General features: G+C 32.7%; 1 protein-coding gene across 4 annotated transcripts in view; it reads right to left on the reverse strand.

Annotated features, from left to right (window-relative positions):
• The window catches only part of LOC126725809 (mediator of RNA polymerase II transcription subunit 15a), a 312712-nt gene that overhangs the window by 197703 nt on the left and 87696 nt on the right, over positions 1-27313 (reverse strand). For all 4 annotated transcript variants that reach the window (XM_050430742.1, XM_050430743.1, XM_050430741.1 and 1 more), the window contains 2 exons: positions 21762-22008; positions 21479-21553 (listed from right to left, as the gene is read on the reverse strand). In XM_050430742.1, the coding sequence (XP_050286699.1) occupies positions 21479-21553; positions 21762-22008 (322 nt within the window). The remainder of the gene's footprint in view (positions 1-21478; positions 21554-21761; positions 22009-27313) is intronic.

Consider the following 27313-nt stretch of genomic DNA (forward strand, 5'->3'; position numbering starts at 1 on the left):
CAAATAGTATATTGTTTGCCAAAAAAATAACACTCAATTAATCAATAACTACACTTTTCCAGCAATATTGAAAAACAAAAGAATACTGGCTCCATCAGTATGTTTAGAAGGCCGTGTATCACTAAACAAAATATTGAACTAAAAAATTATTTATCTTCTTACTGCCACTAGACCTTAGCCTTTCTCTTATCCTTCTTGCTTCCACTAGTGTTGTCCTCAATACGACTTTGACTTGATTGTTGAGTACCTATATTTGATTGCTGAGTACCCTATAAAAAGCCAAAAGGGTTGGAAAAGTTCAACAAAGTAGTACTTGAAATTTACTGATAATTTTTTACTCCCTTTAGTTCCAGACGTATATGATTGTCCTGATTGCCCTTTCTTTTTCTTTTTATAAGCCTTCTTGTTGGGGTTATCAGGAGCTTTACAAGTTCTTTGATTATGGTCCCATTGGAAACAATTCCCACATTTCATGGCAGTTCCTTTCTTGCTTACCCTAAATGCATTAATAGGTTCTCCTGCCTCCCTCTTTCTTACCTTCTTACACTTGCCTACTTTCTTTGTAAATTTTGGGGGCTTGATTGGGTCATAGGGTGCTTTTGGCTATTGTTCATGGCTTGGAAGTGGGCTTACCATCCATTGGTAACAACTTAGGAATGTCTCCTTGGTGTAAGCAATGTTTACATAAGTCTCAAGTTGCTCTCCATGCTCAATTATTGGAGTAGCAGCATGAAAACATGGGATTCCACTCAATCCCCATCTCCCACAACCACAAGTCCTCTCATTCAAGTCCACCACATATCTTCCACCATAAATATACTCCACCTTATATTTGGACTCTCCATTCCAATGAGAAATGCAATGTCCAACCTCGCTTTTTATCCTCTCAAGCTTCTTATAAATTCTTGGACAAACCCTCCCCTCATACCTTCTCATATGATCTTTTTTGGTTTGCAACCTCTGCATCAACATCACTCTCATGATCTCCATCATTGTCAACTCTGGTTTATCCCTAGCCTCCAAAATCCAAGCATTGAAAGACTCTGCTATATTGTTTACTAGAGTGTCACTATTGCTTCTTGGATTAAAAGCATGTCTACTCCATGTTCTCACATCTAACTTCACAAGCCACTCATATGCCATCACATCTAGCTTCTTCAACTCATCCATGTGGAAGTCAAAGAATTCTTTGTTGCTGCCCTAGCAACACTCCACATTGCATCTTTGAGTACCTTCCCAAGAAAATCCTTCTTGAAATTTGCATGTAAATGCCTATCTCAAAATTTGTGCTCTGTATTAGGCATCAAATCCTTAAAGATCTCTACTAATCCCTGCCATAAAAAATACACATATACATTAGTAATTCATATTCAAGTTATAGATCATGATATTTTTTAAAAATAAATAAATAATTCACAAGCACATTAATTGTTTCTTGCCTTCTGTCAGTCTGAGATAAAGACCCATCCATTCTCATCCACATGTCCAATGTCATCCAACAGATATTGTAGAAACTAGGTCCAAGAGCTTTTATTCTCAATTTCAACAATAGCATAAGCGATTGGGAAGATATTATCATTCCCATCCTTCCCAACAGCAACCAGAAGCTGTCCCCTTGTTGTCCCCTTCAAATGACAACCATCTATCTCAATAAGTGGCCTATAACTTGCTAAGAACCCCCTTTTGCAAGCATTAAGACAAACATACATTCTCTCAAACACATTATTCGCAGTTTGTATCTTCACTGTGCTACCCACATTCCACTTCCTAATAGCAGCTGCATAGTCCCAAAGTCTCTCATACTACTTCTCCTCAGCAATATGTATCATCTTAAAGGCCATTCTCTTAGCCTTATAACATTGGTCCGAAGTCACATGAACTTCATGGCCCTAAACACTGCACCCTTCAATGCATTTGCTGTCCAAGTATGATCATCTCTAATGAATGGCAAATATTTATTGGATAGCCACCTTGAAGAAATCTTATTATTCTTATGATCCTTGCCACATGTATGTATGCTCATAAAACTTTTGATATGAAAGGCATCTCCCATTTGTGTTTGGGATACATGTATCTTCCAACCACATTTTTTTACATACAGCTATCACTCTCCACTTATCATTGTGTTTATATTCAAAATCAAGTTTTTCTTTAATACACCACTCCTTTAGTGCCTCCTTGAAGACTACATGTGATGAAAAATTTTGATCATTCACTAGCTGTGCGTTCTCCATGCCAATGCGCTGGTTAAACTCAGGGAACCTAGGCCTTGAATTCCCTTCATCATCAAATGACCCTTCTGCACTCCCTAACTCATCACTATCCCCATGATTTGAGTCTCCTTCACCATTCCAAACTCCCTTAAGCTGCTTGCCCCCAATTGCTCTATTGATTCCATCATCCTCCATACCAAAATCTTCATTTATATCATCATTAGATTTAGAAAAATCACTCAAATTGTAATCTTCATCATCCTTGTCATCCTCCGCATCAATTGGAACATTAACAATTTCAGATTGGCCATCAGCCTCAATAGAATCATATTGGGATTAAGGGGCTTGTACATTTGGCGTAGAAGGTGAATTTCTAGGGAGTGACAATGGACATTCATCCATGGCTACAATACAAAATTAATAAGAGCATTAATAGAAGAGCTGGAGAAAACAAAATTAAAAAAATAATAATATATATATATATACATATATATATATATATATAGAGAGAGAGAGAGAGAGAGAGAGAGAGAATAGTGGGAAAAAAAATATAAAAATTTGCACATGCACATGTGCATGATTGCTGCTAATTCAATTCACATAATTCAAAATATTACAATATGCACGATTGCTGCTAATCAATATCATTGTTTACCATTTATAAATGGATTATATATATGATTAATGATACTAGTTTCCATGGTGGTGGCTTAGCATGACCCACAAGATGTTGAATTAATACTCAAATTCTATCACTCGTTCTTAGTTTTTACAGTACTAATCAAACAAATAAACTTTGAAAAAAGTAAATGGAGCGGGGAATTGTTCAAAGATGGGGTAATAATTTGCAAAAAATACCAACTCAATTTGCTTTATCTTCTTTACTTGCTTTGTTGTGCTCCTTTTTCTTTCTTTCTTTTGTATGGTTGCTTAGTCAGTAGACCATATGGCTAGAATCATTGCACCGAGACCCTTAAGGTGGGGGAAGCTAAACCTCATGGAGTCCTAATATTTTTTTTTTTTAAAAGCCATAACTTTAACACTAAACTAGAGAATCCAGAAAGCCTTGCTCTGTTTTAAGTCAATAATGAGGTGCTTGATTCCAGTTAGGTTAGTAGAATCATCAAATTGATAAGCTATTATCACACATGGGACAAATGTCTAGCACCATAATATTGGCAATATGATTAAAAGGTTATAAATAAGAGGTGTGTGACTAGCCACTTTCCCTATAGGTTTGTATCATGAGAATTGAACCAAACCAACACAATTCTAATGCAAAGAACTCTGATTCAAACAGAGTCAAAAACACAAAATGCAATTAAACTAGACAAAACTATTTGTGCCATAGAAGGAGTTAGACCAAAACAAGAATTTATACTATAAAAATTCGCACATGGAGATTAAAAAAAAATAAAAGTTCTTAGAAGATTTAAATTGCAATATGAAAAAAAAAAAAAAAAAAAAAAAAAAAAACAGGCGCCGCAGGGACAAGTGCAGCGAGATGGTGGGGAGAAGCTCTGCAATGGGTTTGAACGTTGTGGATTTTCTCTCTCTCTCTCTCTCTCTCTCTCTCTCTCTCTCTCTCTCTCTCTCTCTCTCTCTCTCTCTCTCTCTCTCTCTCTCTCTCTCTCTCTACTGGATCTGGTTCTCTTCTCTTCTTTCCCATGGGTTTTGGATGTTTGGGTTATTTTAGGTTTGTATTTAAGAGTCATGTGAATCACATGTGCTTATTCCATTAGTGTTTTAGCATGTGACTAACTGAAGTATTGATTGGACAGTTGTGAATAGTTTAAGGAGTAAATTGGCCAATAAAAAAGTTGAGGGGGTCTTTTGGCTAGTGGTTGAAAGTTAAGGGGGTGTATGGGCATTTTTCCCTAATTTTGAGCTACGGTTGCCGAGATATTACACTTGGAAGTGAGGTGACACAATGTAGAAATTTGTGTGGCACTTTTCTTGAAAATTTAATTCCTCCTAATCCGAAGGGGATATCGATCATAATTCAATGTAGTCTAAGCCATTCACATTCATTGTGGCTGGATTCATACTGTCTATTTAGCAAAAACGCCCAAAAACAACTCTCTTACCTAAAAAATAATGAAATAATATTTTTAATTCGGATATTTATGTTTTCTTGATATTTCATTCGTTTCAACTCCGATTTTGGCCCGTGAATTATCTTTTCGAAGAGAATTTTAGGATATTTAATATAAAAAAAAAAATTATCTCGATTGGACGATCATATTGTTTGGTCAACTTTTTTACTAATCCTTGTCAGGGTTAGTCAACGTTGGTCAAACTTAGCCAAAATGGCAAATTTGGGATTTTGAACCCTTAGGTTATTAAAATGGTTTTATCCAAGACTTGATTGGGATAAAAAGAAATTTTTCATGTAATTCCTTATTACATGAATACTGTATCACTATATAGAATAATGGCTACCTTAAACTTTGTTCTTATTTGGATATTTAGGGAAATCTAGTTTACCATGATTTAGGTAATTTTTTGGCTAATCTTATTTTTTTTGGTCAATCTATGAGGAAACACCCTTTCGGGAATTTGCCAAATTTAAGGATTTGGTCAGTCCACACTAAGGTCAAATTGCTTTTTCATGGTGCCGAAAGTTAGCCCATGATTTTGGGAAAATATAGCATATCAATTAGGTTTTTTTTTTTTTTTTTTTTTTTTTTTTTTGGTGTGTTTACAGTTGTAGATACCAGATTTTTTTGGCAGAAAGAATTTTCAAAAATCCATTGGCCTCCATTGACATTGACGACCTGTGATGATGTATGTGCATTTGTGGCACTAGGGTGATGTGTGTGAGTATCTTTACTTATTAATTTTAAGAATCACTAGTAACTATTGGATTTTTAGGTGTGATTGGTCACCCATTGTCTAATTAATTTAATTACCTAGTTAACCATGTGCCATCCTAGCTAATAAGGTAGGATAAAGTTTCGAACCAAAGATTCTTAGACTCAAAAGCTCGGTTATGTGTGTGGAAGGTGTTAAGCACCCCACAACGTCTATCTAAAGGATAATTCTTCATTTTGATTGTAATCTCTATAACTCACATTGTAGAAAATAACTATGAAACTTGGAGTTTTTTTTAAAAAAAGATTTTTGTACAAACAATATATATATATATATATAACATGTGATATTTTTTACATAGAATATATACAAGCAACATTTGAGGATACTTATGAATATTTATGTGGATATTATCTACTATGTTGCAAGCTAACATGTGAATATTACGTAGCAAATATAGCATATGAGAAATTTAAAGGACTTAAAGTGTAATTGTGTTCATTTGTCCATTTGTCCTTTGAAAGTAATTTGAAGCAATATTTACTCTTCAAGAATCATTCTCACGTTAAAACAAACATCATCCTAAAATAATTAGTTTAGGAAAGGTAAAAAATGTTGACTTGATTGGATGCTATTAGTTCAATTGATGTGAACTATGGAGACGTTGCACTTTCTCAAAAATCATTTTTGAAAAAGAATTTTTTAAGAATTATTTGTTCTTTGATATCTTCTGTTTTGTTTAGTTTATATGCATCCCTTAGCATCTGTTTAAGATAGTTTTTACATATTTAGGTTAGTAGTCAATAAGATAACATGTTTTATAGCTTTATTAGTTCAATTACATTATTAACGTTTGAATGCTTAGTTGAACACATGAACATGCATAACAATAGTATCATGCATTTGATGAATATGTGTAGTGGGGATGATGCAGTGAGGTAAGTAAGATAAGTACATGCATTACAATATTAACATGCATATATGATATGAGAAGAATGTGGTGAACATGTGATGAACATGAATGGTTGATGATGCTTACTGCCCTTGGATGATATGAGATGTTTGTAGTCTTGTAATCATGTTTTGCTACCCATGTGATGATGATGCTAGTTTATATGCTAGCATGATGTAGAATGATGATATGTGTTATACCATGAGATGGAGTATGAGATGCCATACTTAGATGAATGTTAGGATATATGTTTAGATGAGATGAAGATGTCATGTTTGGGTGAAATGATGAAAGCTGCAGTGTGATATGCCAAGCCTAGATGGATGCTGGGGTGTATGATTAGATATATGTTAGGATAAAACTCTGTGTGTGTGTGTGTGTGTGTGTGTGTGTGTGTGCGTGCGTGCGTGCGTGCGTGCGTGATAGGATAGCCTAATAGAGGACCCTTTGATAGAATTATGATATAAAACACAATGAGTAGAGGTCGACCCACTGGTCGGGCAAAGTTGGGTGCTTAACACCTTTCCATCTCTATACCTTTACTCTAAACACATACTCTAAATAGATCAATCCCTTTGCAAGGGGCACAAATATTCATCCTAAACCTAATCTAGTGGAGACCCTATAAACCCTTTGCCTCTAGTCCACTCGATTGAGACTTATTTCTTAGAGCATGGTAACCTTGTGCAGTAAAAGGGAGTCAAACTACCCAGAGGTACTAGTGCCACAATGGCCAAGCACGTAAATCAAGGAATAAACCTTCACACATACACAATCAAGGTATAAAAGAATATACATAATCGTCCAAGCACCAAATATAACATACCCACTAAATACGTAAACACACCAATCCATATTTCAAATGAATCAAGACAATACATGCCTAATCTAGAGAGTCAAGATTAATCTCATGCTTAAATCATCATATACATATTCAAAATCACATAAATAGGCTTTAGAAAATGTAGATCTAGAAAATACCCAAAGAGGAATCCATGATAGTGCATGTATTTGTATATGTAAGCACATAGTCATATATGGAAGCATAGAAATAAAAGAAAATCATTTGATTAGTACACTAGTTTTTATATGGAAATAATATACTAATCCCAATAATCATGTAGAAAACCATATATAAAACATGATAATCACAAACAGGGCCGGCTCAAGGCCTAGGCAAGTTAGGCCTAGGCCTAAGGCCCCACCAAAAAAAAAAAAAAATCCTTAGGAAAAAAAGGCCTCACTTTGCATAGTTAAATGCCCAAATTTTTATACAATCATATATATTTTCTAAAAGTTGTACATTTTTTTTATTAGTGATATAAAAATTTTACTATTGGCTTACAAATTGCCATGTTATTAATCACAAAAAACGTAATATAAACACTCATTAGTTAAATTGATGAAGTTTATCAATAAGAGATAATATCACGTTATATTTTGAACATTTTATAGTGCTTTAATTAGAACATTTTTCTTTTTCATTTCTATTAAGACTCTCAAAGTACGAGACCAATAGAACCTTAACTCAATTGAAACTCTAAAATATTTCAAAAAGATGTTACAAATGTGTTAAATCATCAATTATAGATTTATCTTCTCTAAGAGTTTGAGACTTTGATTTTTGTAAATTAATATCCTACAAAACCATACACCAAATAATATCTATCTCTCTCTCTCTTAAAATCAAAATATAAAATTAAAAATTAGATTACAACTTTATTTAACTATGCATCATCTTATATCCAAAATAAAGTATCTTTTTCAATCATAATATATTTTTATTTCTTTTTATTAATATTTATAATTCAACTATGATATTCAATTCTCTATATGAAATTAACATTAGTCTAGTTGGTATTATTTATGTATTTAATGTATCAAATTAACCTTAATTTGATTAGTATTAAATAATTTTGTTTAATTAATATTTACATATTAAAGGTCCCGTATAAATTTTTCGCCTTAGGCCCCAAATTATGTTGGGCCACCCCTGATCACAAAGCAAAACATGACATCTATTTGATTAAATGAAATCCTAGACTAATAAAGCAATAAAATGGGTAATAGGCTTACTTAAGGGGCAGTTAAGAGGCGAATGAAGGCTTAAATTTGTGCTGCAATTTTTAGGGAAAAAAAAAAAAAAAACATTTTTGTAGTCTAGCCCAAGTTGGAAATGATGAGATGTATTAGTAGTTGATGATGAAATGGATGAGGGAGGGGTGAATATTTAAAGTGGGATGGAGTGGGACTTACAATTTGTTTGGTTGAGGTGAAAACAAGAGGGAGACAAAAAAGTGGGGAGAAAACACATTTTCTCTTGTTTGGTTGGGAGTGGAAATTAAAGAGAAAATTGGTGGTTTCGAGTATTTTCCACCCAAGGCCAACAGATTACAATCTCTCCAAATCGAAGAGAAAATGAGTCTTCAACAATAATTACCTAACTACCCTTCTCTTCAATGTTGGAGCTAAAGTGTAACTACCCATGAGTATTGTTTCGATCAAGCTACTACATTAATGCTGTTGTCTTCATCAAGCTGGGTCATTTTATTGTTGAGTGATGTTGCATTGCAATTAACGTTCACCAAAGCTTGTTTTTGTTTTTGGTACTGCAGTCAAGTTAGTTTACTAAGGTTCTTTGGCTAAATTTCTTGAGGGAAAAAGAAAATATAACAAAGAGAATAATGGGGAGAGAGATGTAACAAGGAAAAAGGTATGCATGTGGACCTTTTCCCACATTCACACGTGTATGGCAGCATATGAAGGCCTAATTTTCCCTTATATGTATATAGTCGGTTAGGAGGTAGAGAGTGTTAGGAGGTAATAGAGGGTGTAAGAAGATTATGGAATCTGGTTAAGAAAATATAACGCTAAAGAAATATAGAAAATTACTTGAAAGCATGGAATAGAACAAAGAACTAGAAACAACAAGCTAACTGATATTATTAGATTTAACAGACTCTTTACATAAATCATAAGAATATCTGAAGGAGGCTATGTTTTGCCTTTACAATAATACAAAGTAGTTATTTATAGACTACGAAACTCAAAACAAATTCAGATACAATTTACAATTATCTTTACATAAGACGGTAGAGGCTATTTCAGATACCATTCCATTGCAAGCATTTTCAGAGATATTTTTCGTAGATAATCTGACTGGCTTGTGGCAGCAATATAAATCTTTTCCTCAAAGCTTATAGCAATTTTCCCGAGTTCATGTAATCCCTCTTGGCCAGAAACAAGGAGATGCCTCTTCAAAGTTTCCATTCTATACACAAAAGGAGATACTCTTATTATGTTACTGACCATACAGGCGCGATTAAGCTATTAAAGAAAACAAGTCCCAAGTTGGTAAACTATGTCGACAGTGAGGAAATTAAAGCAACAAAATGTGAAAAGAAACCACATAAAATTTCAAGAAATTTTTTTTTTTGATAAGTAAATAAAATTTCATGAAATTTTAAAAATATGAACAAAAACCCAATATTTTTTTCTCTAAAAAAAATTAACAGTAGCACTTGATTGTTCAAGGTTCACTATGGTAAATCTATCAACAGAAAATGTTTTCCTAGTCAACTAACTTGATACCTTGCTTTCCAAATATTAGACCCCCAAGTGTTCCTCAACGAATTGTATTCCAAGCACTTTATTTGGGTGATGCATTCAGGTGTTTTGTTTCCAACTCCTAACATAGCAGTACTAGTTCTTGTAGTCAACTCCCATGATACGACATTTGCTTTCAATGTCATATCCAATTCTTATACTTGTAGATGTATTTGTCATATTTCCGAGAAATTTTATTTTTCTTCATATGAGGATCATCAACGCTTACCACAAGCCTTTCTGACATTACTTTGAATATTTGTTCTCTTCTTTTTCCAGTTATGCCCTTCCTCAGTTTTTTCTAATAATTAACTGCAGTAAAATATTTGTTATGGTATGAAAAGCTACTACGAACACATGCTTTATCATGCTCATACATGGAATGAGTAGCTAAGCACAAACACTTTGTTTGGGGTGCCAAAACCATGTCATAACAGTACCCTATCTGTTGTCTCATGTTATAATTTTTCAAAAATTGCTCATATCGCCATATTGTACCCACACCCGTGTCCATGCATCTTAGATGAGTAGAGAGACACAAGTCCTACCAGCCAAATCACAAATACAGGCCAAACAGAAATGTTAAAGCAAAAAACGCATTCCATATATGAGCTTGATATACCAGAGCCACCAAAAATCGCTAGGAGGCACCGGTTTTCATGGCTTGTGCTTGGAAAATTTTATCATACCAATTACCAAACACTTGAAAATGTTTTTCTGTAAAATGTTTTCAAAAGAAAATACTTTGTTATAAAATATTTTACATTTGAAACATTTTACAATGAAACAAACAAAGCATTAATTCAATTATACACAATATTCAAAATGTCAAACGAAAGAAAATGAGAAACCAAGCATATAAAGACTCAAGCTTAGTGTTTAGAACAGCTTCATTTTTTTCACTAGTTTATTTTGTTCAAAATGTTTATTATTTAAAAGTACAGGAGTACTCAGAAAAATGAAAGGCTTTGAAAATCTGTACCTATGAAATAAGTTGGCTTATTTCAATTTTTGAACCTAACCAAACAGGGAGTGTGTGTATGTTACAGCTTATTTTGGTGAGTTATTTCCCCCAGCTTGTTAGAAAAAATTTTATAGAGCATTACTTTTTTTTTCTTAGTATAGCTAATTAAATCCTTACTACTTAAAACGGATAGCAATTTTAAAAGTAAGCAATTTGAAATGGAAATTTGGTCTTTCACATGATTACTGGTTGTGCTGGACCTATTCTTATGTTAGAGTAAGCTACTACTGTCACCACATGGGGATGTTTTACATCTACACAATATCCCAAAAAGACAAGTTACAATTAGAGCTCCCACATACTTGCGCACTTTCAATGTGATATTCCTTGCACTTCTACCACATAGCGCCCTCACAATCTTGATGGGGGTCTCAAAGCATTACTCTTCGGTGCAGACTACAGTCTAGCCTTTCAGTTAAACTGTGTTCTTGAATGTGTGTGGCATTGAAAGTGAAGTTTCTAAGAAGGTAATCTTTAAGTGTTCCACAACAAATTCTACCCCTAAACAAATTCTACCCCTAACTTTTTATTTGGGTGATGCACTCAAGTCTTTTGTTTCCAACTCATAATATAGCATTATTAGCCCTAGTCAACTCCCATGATAGAATACTTTCTTTCCATGTCATATCTGATTCTTATACTTGTGGATGCATTGCCAGATTTCCTAGGATATTTATCATTGTCATTAATACCATTTCGGACCCTGTTTCGGTTTGTCCAGTTGAATGGAATATTTCGGTACCGGCCGATTTCAGCGTATCGTTTCAAGGTGTTTCGGGGCTCTTAAAAAATAATTTATATATATTCTTGTAGAACATAAAATTGTCAATTCTAATAAATAAATAACTAAATATCAAATAATAAAAGATTTACTCCTCCTCCTCCTCCTCATCATCCATGAGAGAAGGATCAAATTCATCACCAAAAGAACTCTCAAATATAACCTTTTTTTTTTTTTTTTTTTTTTTTAATAACAGGCCAAATCCAATACCGGCCGAAATTTACATCTCGGCCAAAATTGGGCGGAATTTGACCGGAATTTTCCGGAATGGACCGAAACAGCCCGAAATTTGACCCGAGGTGGAATGTGGGGTATTTCAGTACCAGTTTGCATACCGGTATGAAAAATTTCGGCTGTTCCAGCCAGAACGGAACAGAATCAATAACAATGATATTTATTTTTCTTCATATGCGGATCATCTACACTTACCACATGCCTTCTGACATTATTTTGAATATTTGTTTTCATCCTTCCAGTTATGCCAAGCCAAAGCACAAATACAGGCCTAACAGCAATATTTAAAAACCAAACATTGCAGTTATACGCAATATTCAAAATGTTCAATGTAGAGTTAGTCAAACAAAAGACAATGAGAATCTAAGCGCATGCAGACCCAAGCTTCGTGTTTAGAAATAGTTTTTTTTTTTTTTTTTTTTTCAATAGCTTATTTTGTTTAAAATGTTTATTATATGAAAGTATAGTTGTACATAGAAAATGTGAGGCTTCCAAAAGATGTACTTATGAAATAAGCTAACTAATTTCCATTTTTAAGGATAACCAAACAGGGTAATAATTGTGTGTTTCTTACTGCTTATTTTGGCTAGTTTATGTCCCAGCTTGTCTTTGCTTTTTTCTTTTTTTTTTCTAAGCATAGCTAATTAAAAAACCTTTCATATTAAAATAGGTGCACTATTAAAAATAAGCTATCCGAAATGGAAATTTAATCTTTCACATGCTGAACCTAGTTTTATGTGAAAGGAAGGAGTATTTGTCAAAAACCCTAGGATTTTTTTTTTTTTTTGGGTATGGACGCCTGTTGAGTCTAACATCAAGAATGAAATATGAAGAACTATTGGCGGCACATTGAGATTCATTAGTCACATCTGTGTGATAAACCAAAAGGACTAGTTATAATTAGAGTTCCTGCCATACTGGCACGCTCAAAAGGAAGGAGTATTTGTGGTAACCCCTAAGATTTTTTGCATGTTGTATGGACGTGTTGAGCGTTACGTCAAGAATAAATTAGGTCTATCTTGGCTATATATATATATATATATATACACACAAATGAGTAGTACATGGAGCTACTATTGCCACCACATGCAGATTCATTACTCACATCTATGTGATACCCAAACAAACTAGCTATAATCAGAGCTGCCATACTTACGTACTCAACGTAAATGTTATATTCATTGCACTCTTACTGCATAGCGCCCTCACAATCTAATGGGGTCTTACAACATGACCCTTCAGATCAAAACTAGTTTTTGAGTTAAACTCTATGTTGTTGAATGCATGGCATCAAAAGTGAAGATTAAGCAGTTTGATTCTAATCCCCTCCAAAAAAATGAATAACTTGACCAGTTAAGCTAATGGAATAGGATGTAAGGGGAATCAAAAAATGAAAAAGAAAATGAAAGCTATATAAGTTCATTTTTAACCATCAGACCCAAACACAACCTGTAAAGCTGTACCAGGTTTGTTACCACTTATTTTAATGAGTTTATTTCCCCTTGCTTGTTTAGGAACAATTTTTAAGAGCATTACTTTTTTTTGACCTTAGTATAGCTGATTAAAACCTTACTTATTAAAACAGGCCGCACTTTTAAAAATAAGCTATCTGAAATGGAAATTTACTCTTTCACATGATTAATGGGTTGTGATGGGCCTAGTTTCATGTTAAAGGAAGGAGTATATGTGGTAACAACCCCTATGATTTTGATGAAGTTGTATGTACACATGCTGAGTTAGATATTGAGAATGTACCATGCCAATCTGGACTACATATAAATGAGTACATTGGGATGCATCAGTAACATCTGTGCTATATCTGAAAAGAACTAGCTATAATTAGAGCTCCTGCGTTATCGTCACATATGTGTGATATATCAAAAGGACTAGTTATAATTAAAGCTCCGGCATTCTCACGTGCTTCCAATTCATGAGGATAACTAAGCTGACACAACAGGGTGATGTGATGTTCATAGCACTCCCTAGTCCCTACAAAACTCACAAAAACCTTTGATCAAAGCATTACTCAAGTATACAGACTAGTATTTTTTTTTTTTTTTCCAGTTAAACTCTGTATTCTTAAATGTTTGTGGCATCAAAAAGTGAAGATTTTGCTGTAAAGTTCTTTAATTTCCACCAAAAAAGTCAATAACTTGATCAATTAAGCTAATGAATAAATTCAATTTGATCGGATTCAGACCCAAACACAACCCATAAACATAAATTTGTAAAACAAAAACAAAAAGCAAAAGCAAAACCATAAATTTAAGGAAAAGAGAGAGAGAGAAAGAGGAAAATTACATTTTGTTTACGATTCTTAGACAAGAATCGGGCTGTAATTGGCTCCGCCAATCAACAGAATCCATGGCACTTCTCCACCGCCGCCTCCAGGAGCTCCAACCCCGCCACCTCCACCACCGCCTACAAAAGGACATTGAGATGGATTTGGCCTCCAATTATTGCTATCCATGTTGATCTAAATTTTGTAACCGAAATTCCAACCACCAAATTTATATAAAAATAATGAAAATCAGTAAAAAGACCTAGACAGAAATGAAAGAAAAGGACATAACTTTATATATATATATATATGAACTCCGATTTTGAGATTAAAATAGAGTGATGATGAGGAGGCGAAGTCTAATTTAAGGGAGGATTGTTAATGCATAAATAAAAGGTTGAAGAGTTTCAGGCAGAAAAGGATTATGAGAGATAGAATTGATCAATTGAATTGAGAGAGAGAGAGAGAGAGAGAGAGAGAGGGGAATATATAGAGATGTATGTCATGTAATGTCATGTTTGGGGTTGTTTTTGGGAAAGTTGGACTCTTTTTTCTAAAATGAGCTTGTTGTGGCAAGTGTTTTATAACAAAATCTACCACTATTGAGTAATTATTATGATTGCAGTTACGGGCCTATTTGGGCACACACTTTTTTTTTTTTGATAGGTAATATGAGAACTATTATTAATCAAAAGATGAAAAATACAAGCTGTTCATGATGATGAACAATAAGAAGAAACAAACAGCCAAACGAAGGAGAGGACAATCAAATAGTTAATCTAAGGGAAAACAAAAACTCTGGAAGAAAAGAAGACTCAGTAAAACCCCAACAACAAGACCACTCAAAAAGACTAGGTTGGCTTAAAACCTTCAACTCATCCAACATCTTCTCCATGTTCTCAAAGGAGCGACAATTCTGTTCCAACCAAACAATCCACATTATGCACCCTAGAATCAAACTCCATCTATTCCAATTATGCTTCCCGTGCCACTGATTCCAGCAAGACAACAATTCCGCCACCAATCCTGGCATAACCCAATGAATACCATAAGCCTGAAGCATGAAAGTCCATAAGGTATGTCTAATAGTTAATCTAATGATAACCTTCTCCATTACTAGTTATATTTTGAAATTTTATTTCTTTTATAATATAAAAAGACATTTAAAAAATAAAAGAAAAAGGGTGGTATTTCATCTCATAACTTGTATAGTATAATATCAAGAAATTTTACTAACAAAACAAATAAACCTCCATGCAAAATGATAATAGTACATTGTCTCTCGGTCGATTTTTTCTGGAAAAATAGGGATTCAAAACTCTCTTTCTCATTTAGACATATTTGGTCAAAAAGTTGGTTATATGATGAGATATACAATTTCACTCATCATTTGAGGTATAAATCTCATATATGACTGTAAAGGTGATTTATTTGTCAACTTTTCCACTATTTGGCATTTCAACAAAAAGTAGAGTTTGACGATAGATATTTTGTGAAAAAATATATATTGCGGAAAAGTTATAATGGTTTCGTAAAGAGAAAGGCTTCTGTCCAGTGCCTAGTTCCACTAGACATGCTAGGATACGGACACGTGTCCAAAACTAAACACGTGTCCACATCTCAACATGTCCAGTGGAACTGACCACTAGACACAAGCCCAACCCTTTCGTAAACTACTGATCTGCTTTGATAACCATAATGATAAAGATATTTTCTTTTAAGTAAGAGAGGACAAAAAAATGACATTATAAATGTGCTATTAAATGTTGCTATTTTATTTATAAATACTTATATTCATACTTAAATTGAAATAATTTTATTAGTGGCCAATGTTTCATTATTATTTGACAACAACCATTTGGTGTATTTTTAAATAAAAGTCATGGGCATTTCTAGACAATTTTTATGAAAAGCTAGATATATCTTAATAAACCCTTGTATAAGTCAAATTCTAAACTATTTAAAACTCTAGGTGTATGGTTTTAAATAGTTTAGTAAAAGAAAGCCCTAGGCAGAGGGCCCTAAAAGCATTAAAAAAAAAAAAAAAAAAAAAAAAAAAAAAAAATTTGTGAAACACCTTTACTTTTTTTAATAACCCCCTCCCCCTCTTAACACAATGCTAAAACATACCCTTAAATATTTCTAGTTTTGATAGGTTAGGATCCAATCATAAACAACTAATTACAGTAATTGAAATATCATCATCATTTATATATACAATTAATAACATGATTCTCTATTTGAGTTTCATCATTTTGCGCACTAAAATATTCTCACACAAATTCTTTAACCCTCTAAAATGCCTCCTATCTTCTAGTTAAATAATTTTAAATTTAAAAAATACAAAACGGTTAAAGAGTAATTTGCTATTTTTTTAAAATTCCAAAATTTTAGGTTTTTTCATTTATCTTCTCCAATCTAAATTATCATTTTTGAATTTCAATTCAAAATTTTAAACTTTTATCAACATCCTGGTAGAGAAAAATTCTAAAAATTAGGACACTATCTCTATCTCACTTTTAAATGACACTTAGGCTAAAATAAAAAAGGAATCTCGTCACAAGTGAACTTGAGCCTATCAAGATGGGTCATTTTATTGTTGAGTGATGTTGCATTGCAATTAACGTTCACCAAAGCTTGTTTTTGTTTTTGTTCCCCATACCCCACACCAATAAAACAAAGGCAACATTACGTATCAAGATGTCACAAAAATAACATCCTTAGACATTTTAACAGGAATTACGCATCCATGTCCAAAAGGAAAAGAAAAAAAAAAATCGCACACGCACACACACACATATATATAAAAAAAAAAAAAAAAAAAAAATCGCACACACACACACACATATATAAACATATATCTATGTTTCTGTATATGTACATATGCATGTACGTATGCGTGCGTGTATCTAATCCATGAAGATACGTGACATAATGATTTCAGTGTCAAAAACACAACACCAGAGAGAGAAGCAGGGTGGATTAATATGTAAATAAAACCATGCACATAATTCTTTGATGTTCTTACCAGCATCTGGGGACATATTACTATTGCCAGCAGAGTTGGATGGCAAAGCATTGCCTATAGGATTCTGAGACTTAGTTTCCATTGTAAGCATTTTCGATATTTTTCGTAGATAATCGGACTGGCTTGTGGCAGCAGTATAAACCTTTTCCTCAAACCTTACAGTAATTTTCCTGAGTTCATGTAATCCCTCTTGACCAGAAACAAGGAGACGCCTCTTCAAAGTTTCCATTCTATACACAAAAGGAGATACTCTTTTTATGTTACTGACCATACAGGCAAAATTAAGCTATTAAAGAAAAAAGTCCCAAATTGGTAAACTATGCTGACAGTGCAGAACTTAAAGCAACGAAATGTGAAAAGAAACCAAATAAAATTTCATGAATTTTTTTTTTTGATAAGTAAATAAAATTTCATGAAATTTTAAAAATATGAACAAAAACCCAATATTTTTTTCTCTGAAAAAAATTAACAGTAGCACTTGATTGTTCAAGGTTCACTATGGAAAATCTGTCAACAGAAAATGTTTTCCTAGTCAACTAACATGATACCTTGCTTTCCATATATTAGACCCCCAAGTTTTCCTCAACGAATTGTATTCCTAGCTCTTTATTTGGGTGATGCATTCAGGTGATTTGTTTCCAACTCCTAATATAGCACTACTAGTTCTTGTAGTCAACTCCCATGATACGACATTTGCTTTCAATGTCATATCCAATTCTTATACTTGTAGATGCATTTGACATATTTCCGAGAAATTTTATTTTTCTTCATATGAGGATCATCGACACTTACCACAAGCCTTTCTGACATTAATTTGAATATTTGTTCACTTCTTTTTCCAGTTATTTTTGCTAATAATTAACTGCAGTTAAATATTGCTTATGGTAAGAAAAGCTACTACGAGCACATGGTTTATCAAGTTCATATACGGAATGAGTAGCTAAGCACGGACACTTCATTTGGGGTGCCGTAACCGTGTCGTAACAGTGTTCTATCTACCATCTCATTTTATAATTTTTCAAAAATTGCTCATGTCACCAGATTGTACTCGCACCCATGTCCATGCAACCTAGATTGAGTTGAGAGACACAAGTCCCACCAGCCAGAGCACGAATACAGGCCTAACAAAAATGTTAAAGCAATAAACGCATTCCATATATGAGCTTGATAAACCAAAGCCACCGACAATGGCTAGGAGGCACCGGTTTTGATGGCTTGTGCTTGGAAAATTTTGTCATACGAATTACCAAACACTTGAAAATGTTTTTCTGTAAAATGTTTTCAAAAGAAAATACTTTATTGTAAAAAGTTTTACATTTAAAACATTTTACAGTGAAACAAACAAAGTGTTAATTCAGTCATACACAATATTCAAAATGTCAAACAAAAGGAAATGAGAAAACAAGCATATAAAGACTCAAGCTTGGTGTTTGGAATAGCTTCGTTGTTTTCACTAGTTCATTTTGTTTAAAATGTTTATTATTTAAAAGTACAGGTGTACTTAGAAAAATGCAAGGCTTTCAAAATCTGTACCTATGAAATAAGTTGGCTTATTTCGATTTTTGAACCTGACCAAACAGGGTAACAAGTGTGTGTATGTTACAGCTTATTTTGATGAGTTATTTCCCCCAGCTTGTTAGATAAAATTTTATAGAGCATTACTTTTTTTTCTTAGTATTGCTAATTAAATCCTTACTAATTAAAACGGATAGCACTTTTAAAAGTAAGCAATCTGAAATGGAAATTTAGTCTTTCACATGATTACTAGTTGTGCTGGACCTAGTCTTATGTTAAAGTAAGCTACTAATGTCACCACATGGGGATGTCTTACATCTATGCAATATCCCAAGAGGACAAGTTACAATTAGAGCTCCCACACACTTGCGCACTTCCAATGTGATATTCATTGCACTTCTACTACATAGCGCCCTCACAATCTTGATGGGGGTCTCAAAGCATTACTCTTTGATTCAGACTGCAAACTAGCTTTTCAGTTAAACTGTATTCTTGAATGTGTGTGGCATTGAAAGTGAAGATTGTAAAAAGGAAATCTACAAGTGTTCCACAACAAATTTTACCCCCAGCTCTATATTTGGGTGATGCACTAAAGTCTTTTGTTTCCAACTCATAATATAGCATTATTAGCCCTTGTAGTCAACTCCCATGATACAATACTTTCTTTCAAAGTCATGTCTGATTCTTATACTTGTAGATGCATTGTCAAATTTCCAAGGATTTTTATTTTTCTTCATATGAGGATCATCTACACTTACCACATGCCTTTCCGACATTATTTTGAATATTTGTTTTCATCCTTACAGTTATGCCATTCCTTTTTTTTTTTTTTAATTAATGAACTGCATTAAAATACTGGTTATGGTATAAAAAGCTACTACAAGTACACAATTTTATCAAGCTCATATATGGAATGAAAGCACAAGTCCCATCAGCAAGCCAGAGCACAGATACAGGCCTAACAGCAATATTTAAAAACCAAACATTTCAGTTACATTCAATATTCAAAATGTTGAATGTAGAGTTAGTCAAACAAAAGACAATGAAAATCTAAGCATATGAAGACTCGAGCTTTGTGTTTAGAAATAGGTTTTTTTTTTTTTAATTTAAATTATTAGCTTATTTTGTTTAAAATGATTATTATATGAAGTACAGTTGTACATAGAAAATGTGAGGCTTCCAAAAGCTGTACTTATGAAATAAGCTAACTTATTTCCATTTTCAAGGCTAACCAAACAGGGTAATAATTGTGTGCTTCTTAGAGATTATTTTGGCTAGTTTATTTCCCCAGCTTGTTTAGGTACAATTATTTTAGAGCTTTACTTTTTTTCTAATTATAGCTAATTAAAAAACCTTTCATATAGGTACAATTATTTTAGAGCTTTACTTTTTTTCTAATTATAGCTAATTAAAAAACCTTTCATATTAAAACGGGTGCACTATTAAAAATAAGCTATCCAAAATGGAAACTTACTCTTTCACATGTTGAACCTAATTTTATGTGAAAGGAAGGAGTATTTGTCATAACCCTAGGAATTTTTTTTTTTTTTGGTATGGACGCATGTTGAGTCTAACATCAAGAATGAAATATGAAGATACTATTGTCAGCAGATGGAGATTCGTTAGTCACATCTGTGTGATAAACCAAAAGGATTAGTAATAATTACAGCTCCCACCACACTGGCACGCTCAAAAGGAAGGAGTATTTGTGGTAACCCCTAGGATTTTTTGCACGTTGTATGGACATGTGTTGAGTCTTACGTCAAGAATAAATTAGGTCTATCTGGGCGATATATAAATACAAATGAGTAGTACATGGAGCTGCGATTGCTACCACATGCAGATTCATTACTCACATCTATGTGATATCCCAAACGAACTAGTTGTAATCAGAGCTCCTGCCATACTTACGTACTCAATGTAAATGTTATATTCATTGCACTCTTACTGCATAGCGCCCTCACAATCTTAATGGGGTCTTAGAACATGACCCTTCAGATCAAAACTAGTTTTTGAGTTAAACTCTACGTTGTTGAATGCATGGCATCAAAATTGAAGATTCAGCAGTTAGGTTCTAATCCCCTCCAAAAAAAATGAATAACTTGACCAGTTAAGCTAATGAATAGGATGTAAGGGGAAACAAAAAAAGAAAAAGAAAATGAAAGCTATTATAAGTTCATTTTTAACCATACCCAAACACAACCTGTAAAGCTGTACCAGGTTTGTTACCACTTATTTTAATGAGTTTATTTCCCCTTGCTTGTTTAGGAACAATTTTTAAGAGCATTGCTTTTTTTTACCTTAGCATAGCTAATTAAAACCTTACTTATTAAAACAGGCTGCACTTTTAAAAATAAGCTATCTGAAATGGAAATTTACTCTTTCACATGATTAATGGGTTGTGATGGGCCTAGTTTCATGTTAAAGGAGTATATGTGGTAACAACCCCTACGGATTTGATGAAGTTGTATGTACACATGCTGAGTTTGACATTAAGAATGTACTATGCCAATCTGGACTATATATAAATGAGTACATGGGGATGCGTCAGCAACATCTGTGTTATATCCAAAAAGATCTAGCTATAATTAGAGCTTAGATCTCCTGCGTTATCCTCACAAGTGTGATATATCAAAAGGACTAGTTATAATTAAAGCTACAGCATTCTCGCGCTCTTCCAATTCATGAGGATAACTAAGCTGACACAACAGGGTGATGTGATGTTCATAGCACTCCCTAGCCCCTACTACACTCACAAAAACCTTTGATCAAAGCATTACTCTTGAGTATACAGACTAGAATTTTTTATTTCCAGTTAAACTCTGTATTCTTAAATGTTTGTGGCATCAAAAAGTGAAGATTTTGCTGTAAAGTTCTCTAATTTCCACCAAAAAAGTCAATAACTTGATCAATTAAGCTAATGAATAAATTCAATTTGATCGGATTTGGACCCCAACACAACCCATAAACATAATTATGTAAAACAAAAACAAAAAGCAAAAGCAAAAGAGAGAGAGAGAGGAAAATTACATCTTGTTGACGATTCTTTGACGAGAATCGGGCTGTTCTAAGGAATTGGGTACTAAACCGTTTAACCTCCTGCACCTGTAAAAGTTCGTTGCATACAACAATCAGTTACATCAGATTCAAAATTCAAAAACAACCCATCAACATCAGGTATTTTACTACATTAAGAAAAATAGTCTTTAATGTTTTTCACATGTCGGAAATGAAATTCAGACCACAGTTCCAATTGAAACTCCGATGGAATGGTCGGAATTTATCTTTCATAAGGAAGAAGAGAAGGACGTACGTGAGGAGAACGTTGGCGAAATCGAAGGGGCAACTGGCGGAGGAGCTAAGTTTGCAGAGAATGGAAATGACGAGATCGTCCGGCAAGGCATCGAACAAGTCACGCTTTCCAGCGATATCAGAAGAATTCCGGCTTCTTTTCCGGTAACTAACTTGTTCGGCGGCGAAATCTCTCCTTCGCTTCACAACTCTCATGTTCTTCTCTTCAAAAACTCTAGGGTAACAAAGCCCTCTCCTTGTTCTCATAACTTGTATAATATCAAGAAATTTTACTAACAAGACAAATAAACCTCCATGCAAAATGATAATACTACATTATCTCTTGGTCGATTTTTTATGGAAAAATAGGGATTCAAAACTCTCTTTCTCATTTAGACATATTTGGTTAAAAAGTTGGTTACATGATGAGATATAAAATTTCACTCATCATTTGAGGTAAAAATCTCATATATGACTATATAGAGTGATTGTATAGGTGATTTATTTGTCAACTTTTCCACTATTTGGCATTACAACAAAAAATAGAGTTTGACTGTAGATATTTTGTGAAAAAATATATATTGCGGAAAAATCGTTATGGTTTCGTAAACTACTAATCTGCTTTAAAAATGTTATATTTATTTTATAACCATAATGATAAAGAGATTTTCTTTTAAGTAAGAAAGGACAAAAAAATGACATTATAAATGTGCTATTAAATGTTATTTTATTTATGCATACTTATATTCATACTTAAATTGAAAATAATTTTATTAGTAGCCAATGTTTTATTATTATTTGACCATAGCCATTTGGTGTATTTTTAAATAAAAGTCATGGGCATTTCTAGACAATTTTTATGAAAAGCTAGATATATATATATATATATTTTTTATAAGAGCTAGATATATCTTAAATAAAGCCTTAGTATAAGTTAAATTCTAAACTATTTAAAACCCTAGGCGTATGGTTTTAAATAGTTTAGTAAAAAAAAGCCCTAGGCGGAGGGCCCTAAAAGCATTAAAAAAATAATAATTTGTGAAACACGTTTACTTTTTTTTATAACTCCCTCCCCCTCTTAACACAATGCTAAAAAAAACCCTTAAACATTTCTAGTTCTGATTGGTTAGGATCCAATCATATACAACTAATTACAGTAATTGAAATTTTCATCATCATTTATTTATACTACTAATAACATGATTCTTTGTTTGGGATTCATTATTTTACACACTAAAATATCCTCACACAAATTCTTTAACCCTCTAAAATGCCTCCTATCTTCTAGTTAAATAATTTTAAATTTAAAAAGCACAAAAGGTTATAAGAATAATTTACTATTTTTTAAAAATTCCTAAGTTTTAGGTTTTTTCCTTTATCTTCTCCAATCTAAATTATCATTTTTTATTTTAAATTCAAAATTTTAAGCTTTTATCAAATCTCTAGTGGAAAGATCCTAAAAATTAGGACACTATCTCTATCTCATTTTTAAATGACACTTAGGCCAAAATAAAAAATTAAAAAGAGTCTCGTCGCATGCACAAAACACATGGAATGAGGCTAGTTTCAAACAACGTTTAATCTCTTAAAAAAGAACTATTGGAGTTAATTTTGGAATGGAAAATTTAAATGAACTTGATCCTATTAACCTGTGTTTGAAAGTGTGTGTATGTATATATATATATATATATATATGTATGTATAAGAGAGTCAAGCCCACTACCTCACTAGTCACTCCAATTGAAAAATGGAAGCAAGTGGTGCATCATTGCATTGTGGAGAAATACACAAGACACTAAATTACGAAGGAGAAAAATAAAATATATATTTATTATTGTTATTATGATCACCATATAATGAGCATACAGAAGGGATTGGTGAAGGAGAGAGAATGTTATTTGCACTATGACACACCCTAGAGCACCTTTGGAATGTGTTGCTTCTTATATCAGAAGATTGGATTCAAGCTTGGAAGAGTGAATAAGGTGGGTGAGGTAGGTAAAATCTCTCCAATAAATGCATAGTTTGATGACAATGTTTTATAGCAAGTCTGGGGCATCAATTCCTAATACACATCTCTAAATAAGGATCAAAGATTATGGCTGTTGGATTTATAGTGTAGATGCCCTTGGGTGAGATTTTGGGAGAGAGGCACAAGAGTTCTGAGCTCTCCCCTCTCAAGTATTTCCACATTGGGTGTTTGACAATGTGTTAAGTGTGCACATGTTACTAGGGTGAGGTGTGTGTGCGAATCTCTTTTCTTATTTTTATTTTAAGGAGTTGCCACCAATTATTAGTTTTGTTCTAAGTGTGATTCGTCACCTATTTGTCTAATTTGTTTTAATTACCTAATTAACTAAAACCAATTCAACGGTTCTTAAATTAATTAAGGTAACCAGAGTCTCAAACTAAAGATTCTTGGACTCGAAAATTCGGTTATAGGTGAAAAAGGTGTTAGACACCCTAGATTGCTTATCAAAAGAATAGCACCTTATTTTAATTTAATCACAACATTCGTATTTTAGAAAGATAAATAGAATACTTGGCATTTGTTTTTGAAAAAGTTTTGTACAAAACAATACATCTACATAATATCTTATTTACATACCTAAATAATACTGTGAATATTATTGCAAAGAGTAATTTACAAGCAAACATATGAGTATATATAAATATTATGTGGAAATTAAAATGCAAAAAGGTAAATATATATAACTAGCATGTGAGTATTATATTTATTATGTATCTAGCATGTGAATATATAATACTTTACAACATAAAAGAAAGGAAGGGAGAGGAAAGATATCACACTATGCATTTAGAGTAATAAGCCAAGTTTATTCTCCAAGTTTCACTCTTATGCACAAACACAATAAACCAAAATGGTTTGTGTAGGAAGGAGGAGGATATGTTAGCTTGATCACATACCATCAATTCAATTAAAATGAATCATGGATGCATATCAACCTCTTTAAAAATTGTGCAAAAAAGAAATTGATTGAAAACAAAAGATAGAAAACACAATTTACTTACATTTGAAAAAATGAGTATTGTCCTTTGGAAAACGTCATGACTTTTTGGAAAAATTCTCATTTTAAAACAAAGGGAATTTTGGGAAAAGGAGTTTTGAAAAAGGGATTCTCTCTTGAAATTTCATGAAAAAAAGGTTTTTGAGGGGAAAACATAAAGAAAGAGCAATTTTTTTATTTTCTTAAAAAATATTTTTATGCACTTTAGAAAACCATATCCAAGATTAAAATCAAAACTATTCAAGAAAAGGGATTTCTTTTAAGAAAATTGTTTCCATGTTTTAGAAACAAAAGAAAAGAAAAAAAGGATGGTTTTGGTCCTTTTGAAGTAAAAATTCCTGGTTTCTGTTTATTTTTTAAAGAAGAGAGTTTTATTTTGACTTCTTAAGATTTAATTTGAAAATGGCACTTATTGAAGCTTCAAAAATGCTCCATTGGAAAGCTTTTTATTCAAGGGAAAACTTAAAATGTTTTCATCTTTTGAAGACTTATTGTAAAGGGATGGTTATTGGAGTATTTTTTAACATTTTAACAACACATTTTTTAAGAGGTTTGCTTGAATCAAACTTCTCATTGTCTGGTTATTTAGGGTGAAAAGGAAACAAGGGAAATAAATAGGGCTTAATGTAAAGACATAAAGCAATAAAGGAATGTAAATACATACATACAAACATACATATATATATATATATATATGTGTGTGGAATTTAAAAGCAATACATGAATTTAAAGACATGAAGTAAATGAAATCTTCCTTAAATAGAGTTTGGCTTACCTTCAGTAGTTTTTTAATTAGATATGTTATTTTGTTTTAAATATATAATGGCAAGTGGTAGTAAGTTTTAATCTCTATTTAGTTAGTGGATGATATAACAGTTTCTCATTAAAATAAAAAGAGATTTCAGTTAAAAAAGTATTTCAGGTAAGCCAAACCCCCTTGAATAAACCTTTACACCCATGGAAAATCAAATATGGTGATGCATAAGGATAGACCTCCACTCACTATATTGAATTTGGTGTTAGAGATTAGTCTAAGAAGACCTATCTTAGCTAAATCTTTAAAATCATAGTCAAACCAAAATGGTGGTGCGCAAGGATTAACCTCCACTCACCATATTAGTTTAGGATATGAAGATTTACCAAGGTGTGAGGGTGAATTTTCCTTTAGATCAATTAGATTTAGTATGTCTATGTGCAAAGGAAGGTGAATACATTCACACATCGCATATACTCATGTCAAGTATAAAGGAAAACACAACTATAAAAAAGGAATCTATTCCTAAAGATATAGCTCCCTTTGTTTCGTGTGATGCTGTGTAATTTTTTTCAGTTTCATTTAACAAAATAGGCCATTGGGTTTGGATTCTAAAAAAGGGAAAAAAAAAATTAATAATTTAAATGAAATAAATTTAAAGTGCATAAATTAATTGACATAAATGTAAAAAGATTGAAAAATAAATGACATAATGTAGAGCAAGAATTTAAATTACTTAAATTTAAAGAACATAAAAGTAAATAACATAAATATAAAAAGCAAGAATTTAAATGACTTAAATGTAAAGAGCATAAATATAAGGAACAATTTAAATGAACATAAAGTAAAAGGGTACAAGAAAAGAGATTAAATTTTGTAAAGATGCGGTGTAAAACTTATGTTTTACCCCTCCAATTCTAACATGCCACATCATCTAATCACATATTTAAGAATAAGCACAATCACACCCAATCAATTCTAATACCCATATATAAATCTAACCAAATTAAGAGTTTATTGAGATGTTATTAGGTGTGTTAGGATGTATTGAATTTTAAGTAAAATGCTGAAGTGACAATCCTAGACTAATAAAGCAATAAAATGGGTAACAGGCTTACTTAAGGGGCAGTTAAGAGGCGAATGAAGGCTTAAATGTGTGCTGCAACTTTTAGGGAAAAAAAAAAAACATTTTTGTAGTCTAGCCTATGTTGGAAATGATGAGAGGTACTAGTAGTTGATGATGAAATGGATGAGGGAGGGGTGAATATATAAAGTGGAATGGAGTGGGACTTACAATTTGTTTGGTTGAGGTGAAAACAAGAGGGAGACAAAAGTGGGGAGAAAACTCATTTTCTCTTGTTTGGTTGGGAGTGGAAATTAAAGAGAAAATTGGTGGTTTTGAGCTGGGTCATTTTAATGCTGTTGTCTTCATCAAGCTAGGTCATTTTAGGCATCAAAACATACATCATTGTTGAGTGATGTTGCATTGCAATTAACGCTCACCAAAGCTTGTTTTTGTTTTTGTTCCCCATACCCCCCACCAATAAAACAAAGGCAACATTACGTATCAAGATGTCACAAAAGTAACATCTTTAGACATTTTAACAGGAATTACACATCCATGTCCAAAACGAAAAAAAAAAAAAAAAAAAAAAAAAAAAAAAAAAAAAAAAAAAAAAAAAAAAAAAAAAAAAAAAAAAAAAAAAATCGCACACACACACATATATAAACATATATCTATGTTTCTGTATATGTACATATGCATGTAGGTATGCGTGCGTATCTAATCCA

Source organism: Quercus robur, chromosome 5 (assembly GCF_932294415.1).
Source record: "Quercus robur chromosome 5, dhQueRobu3.1, whole genome shotgun sequence".
In the NCBI taxonomy this organism is placed as follows: Eukaryota; Viridiplantae; Streptophyta; class Magnoliopsida; order Fagales; family Fagaceae; genus Quercus; species Quercus robur.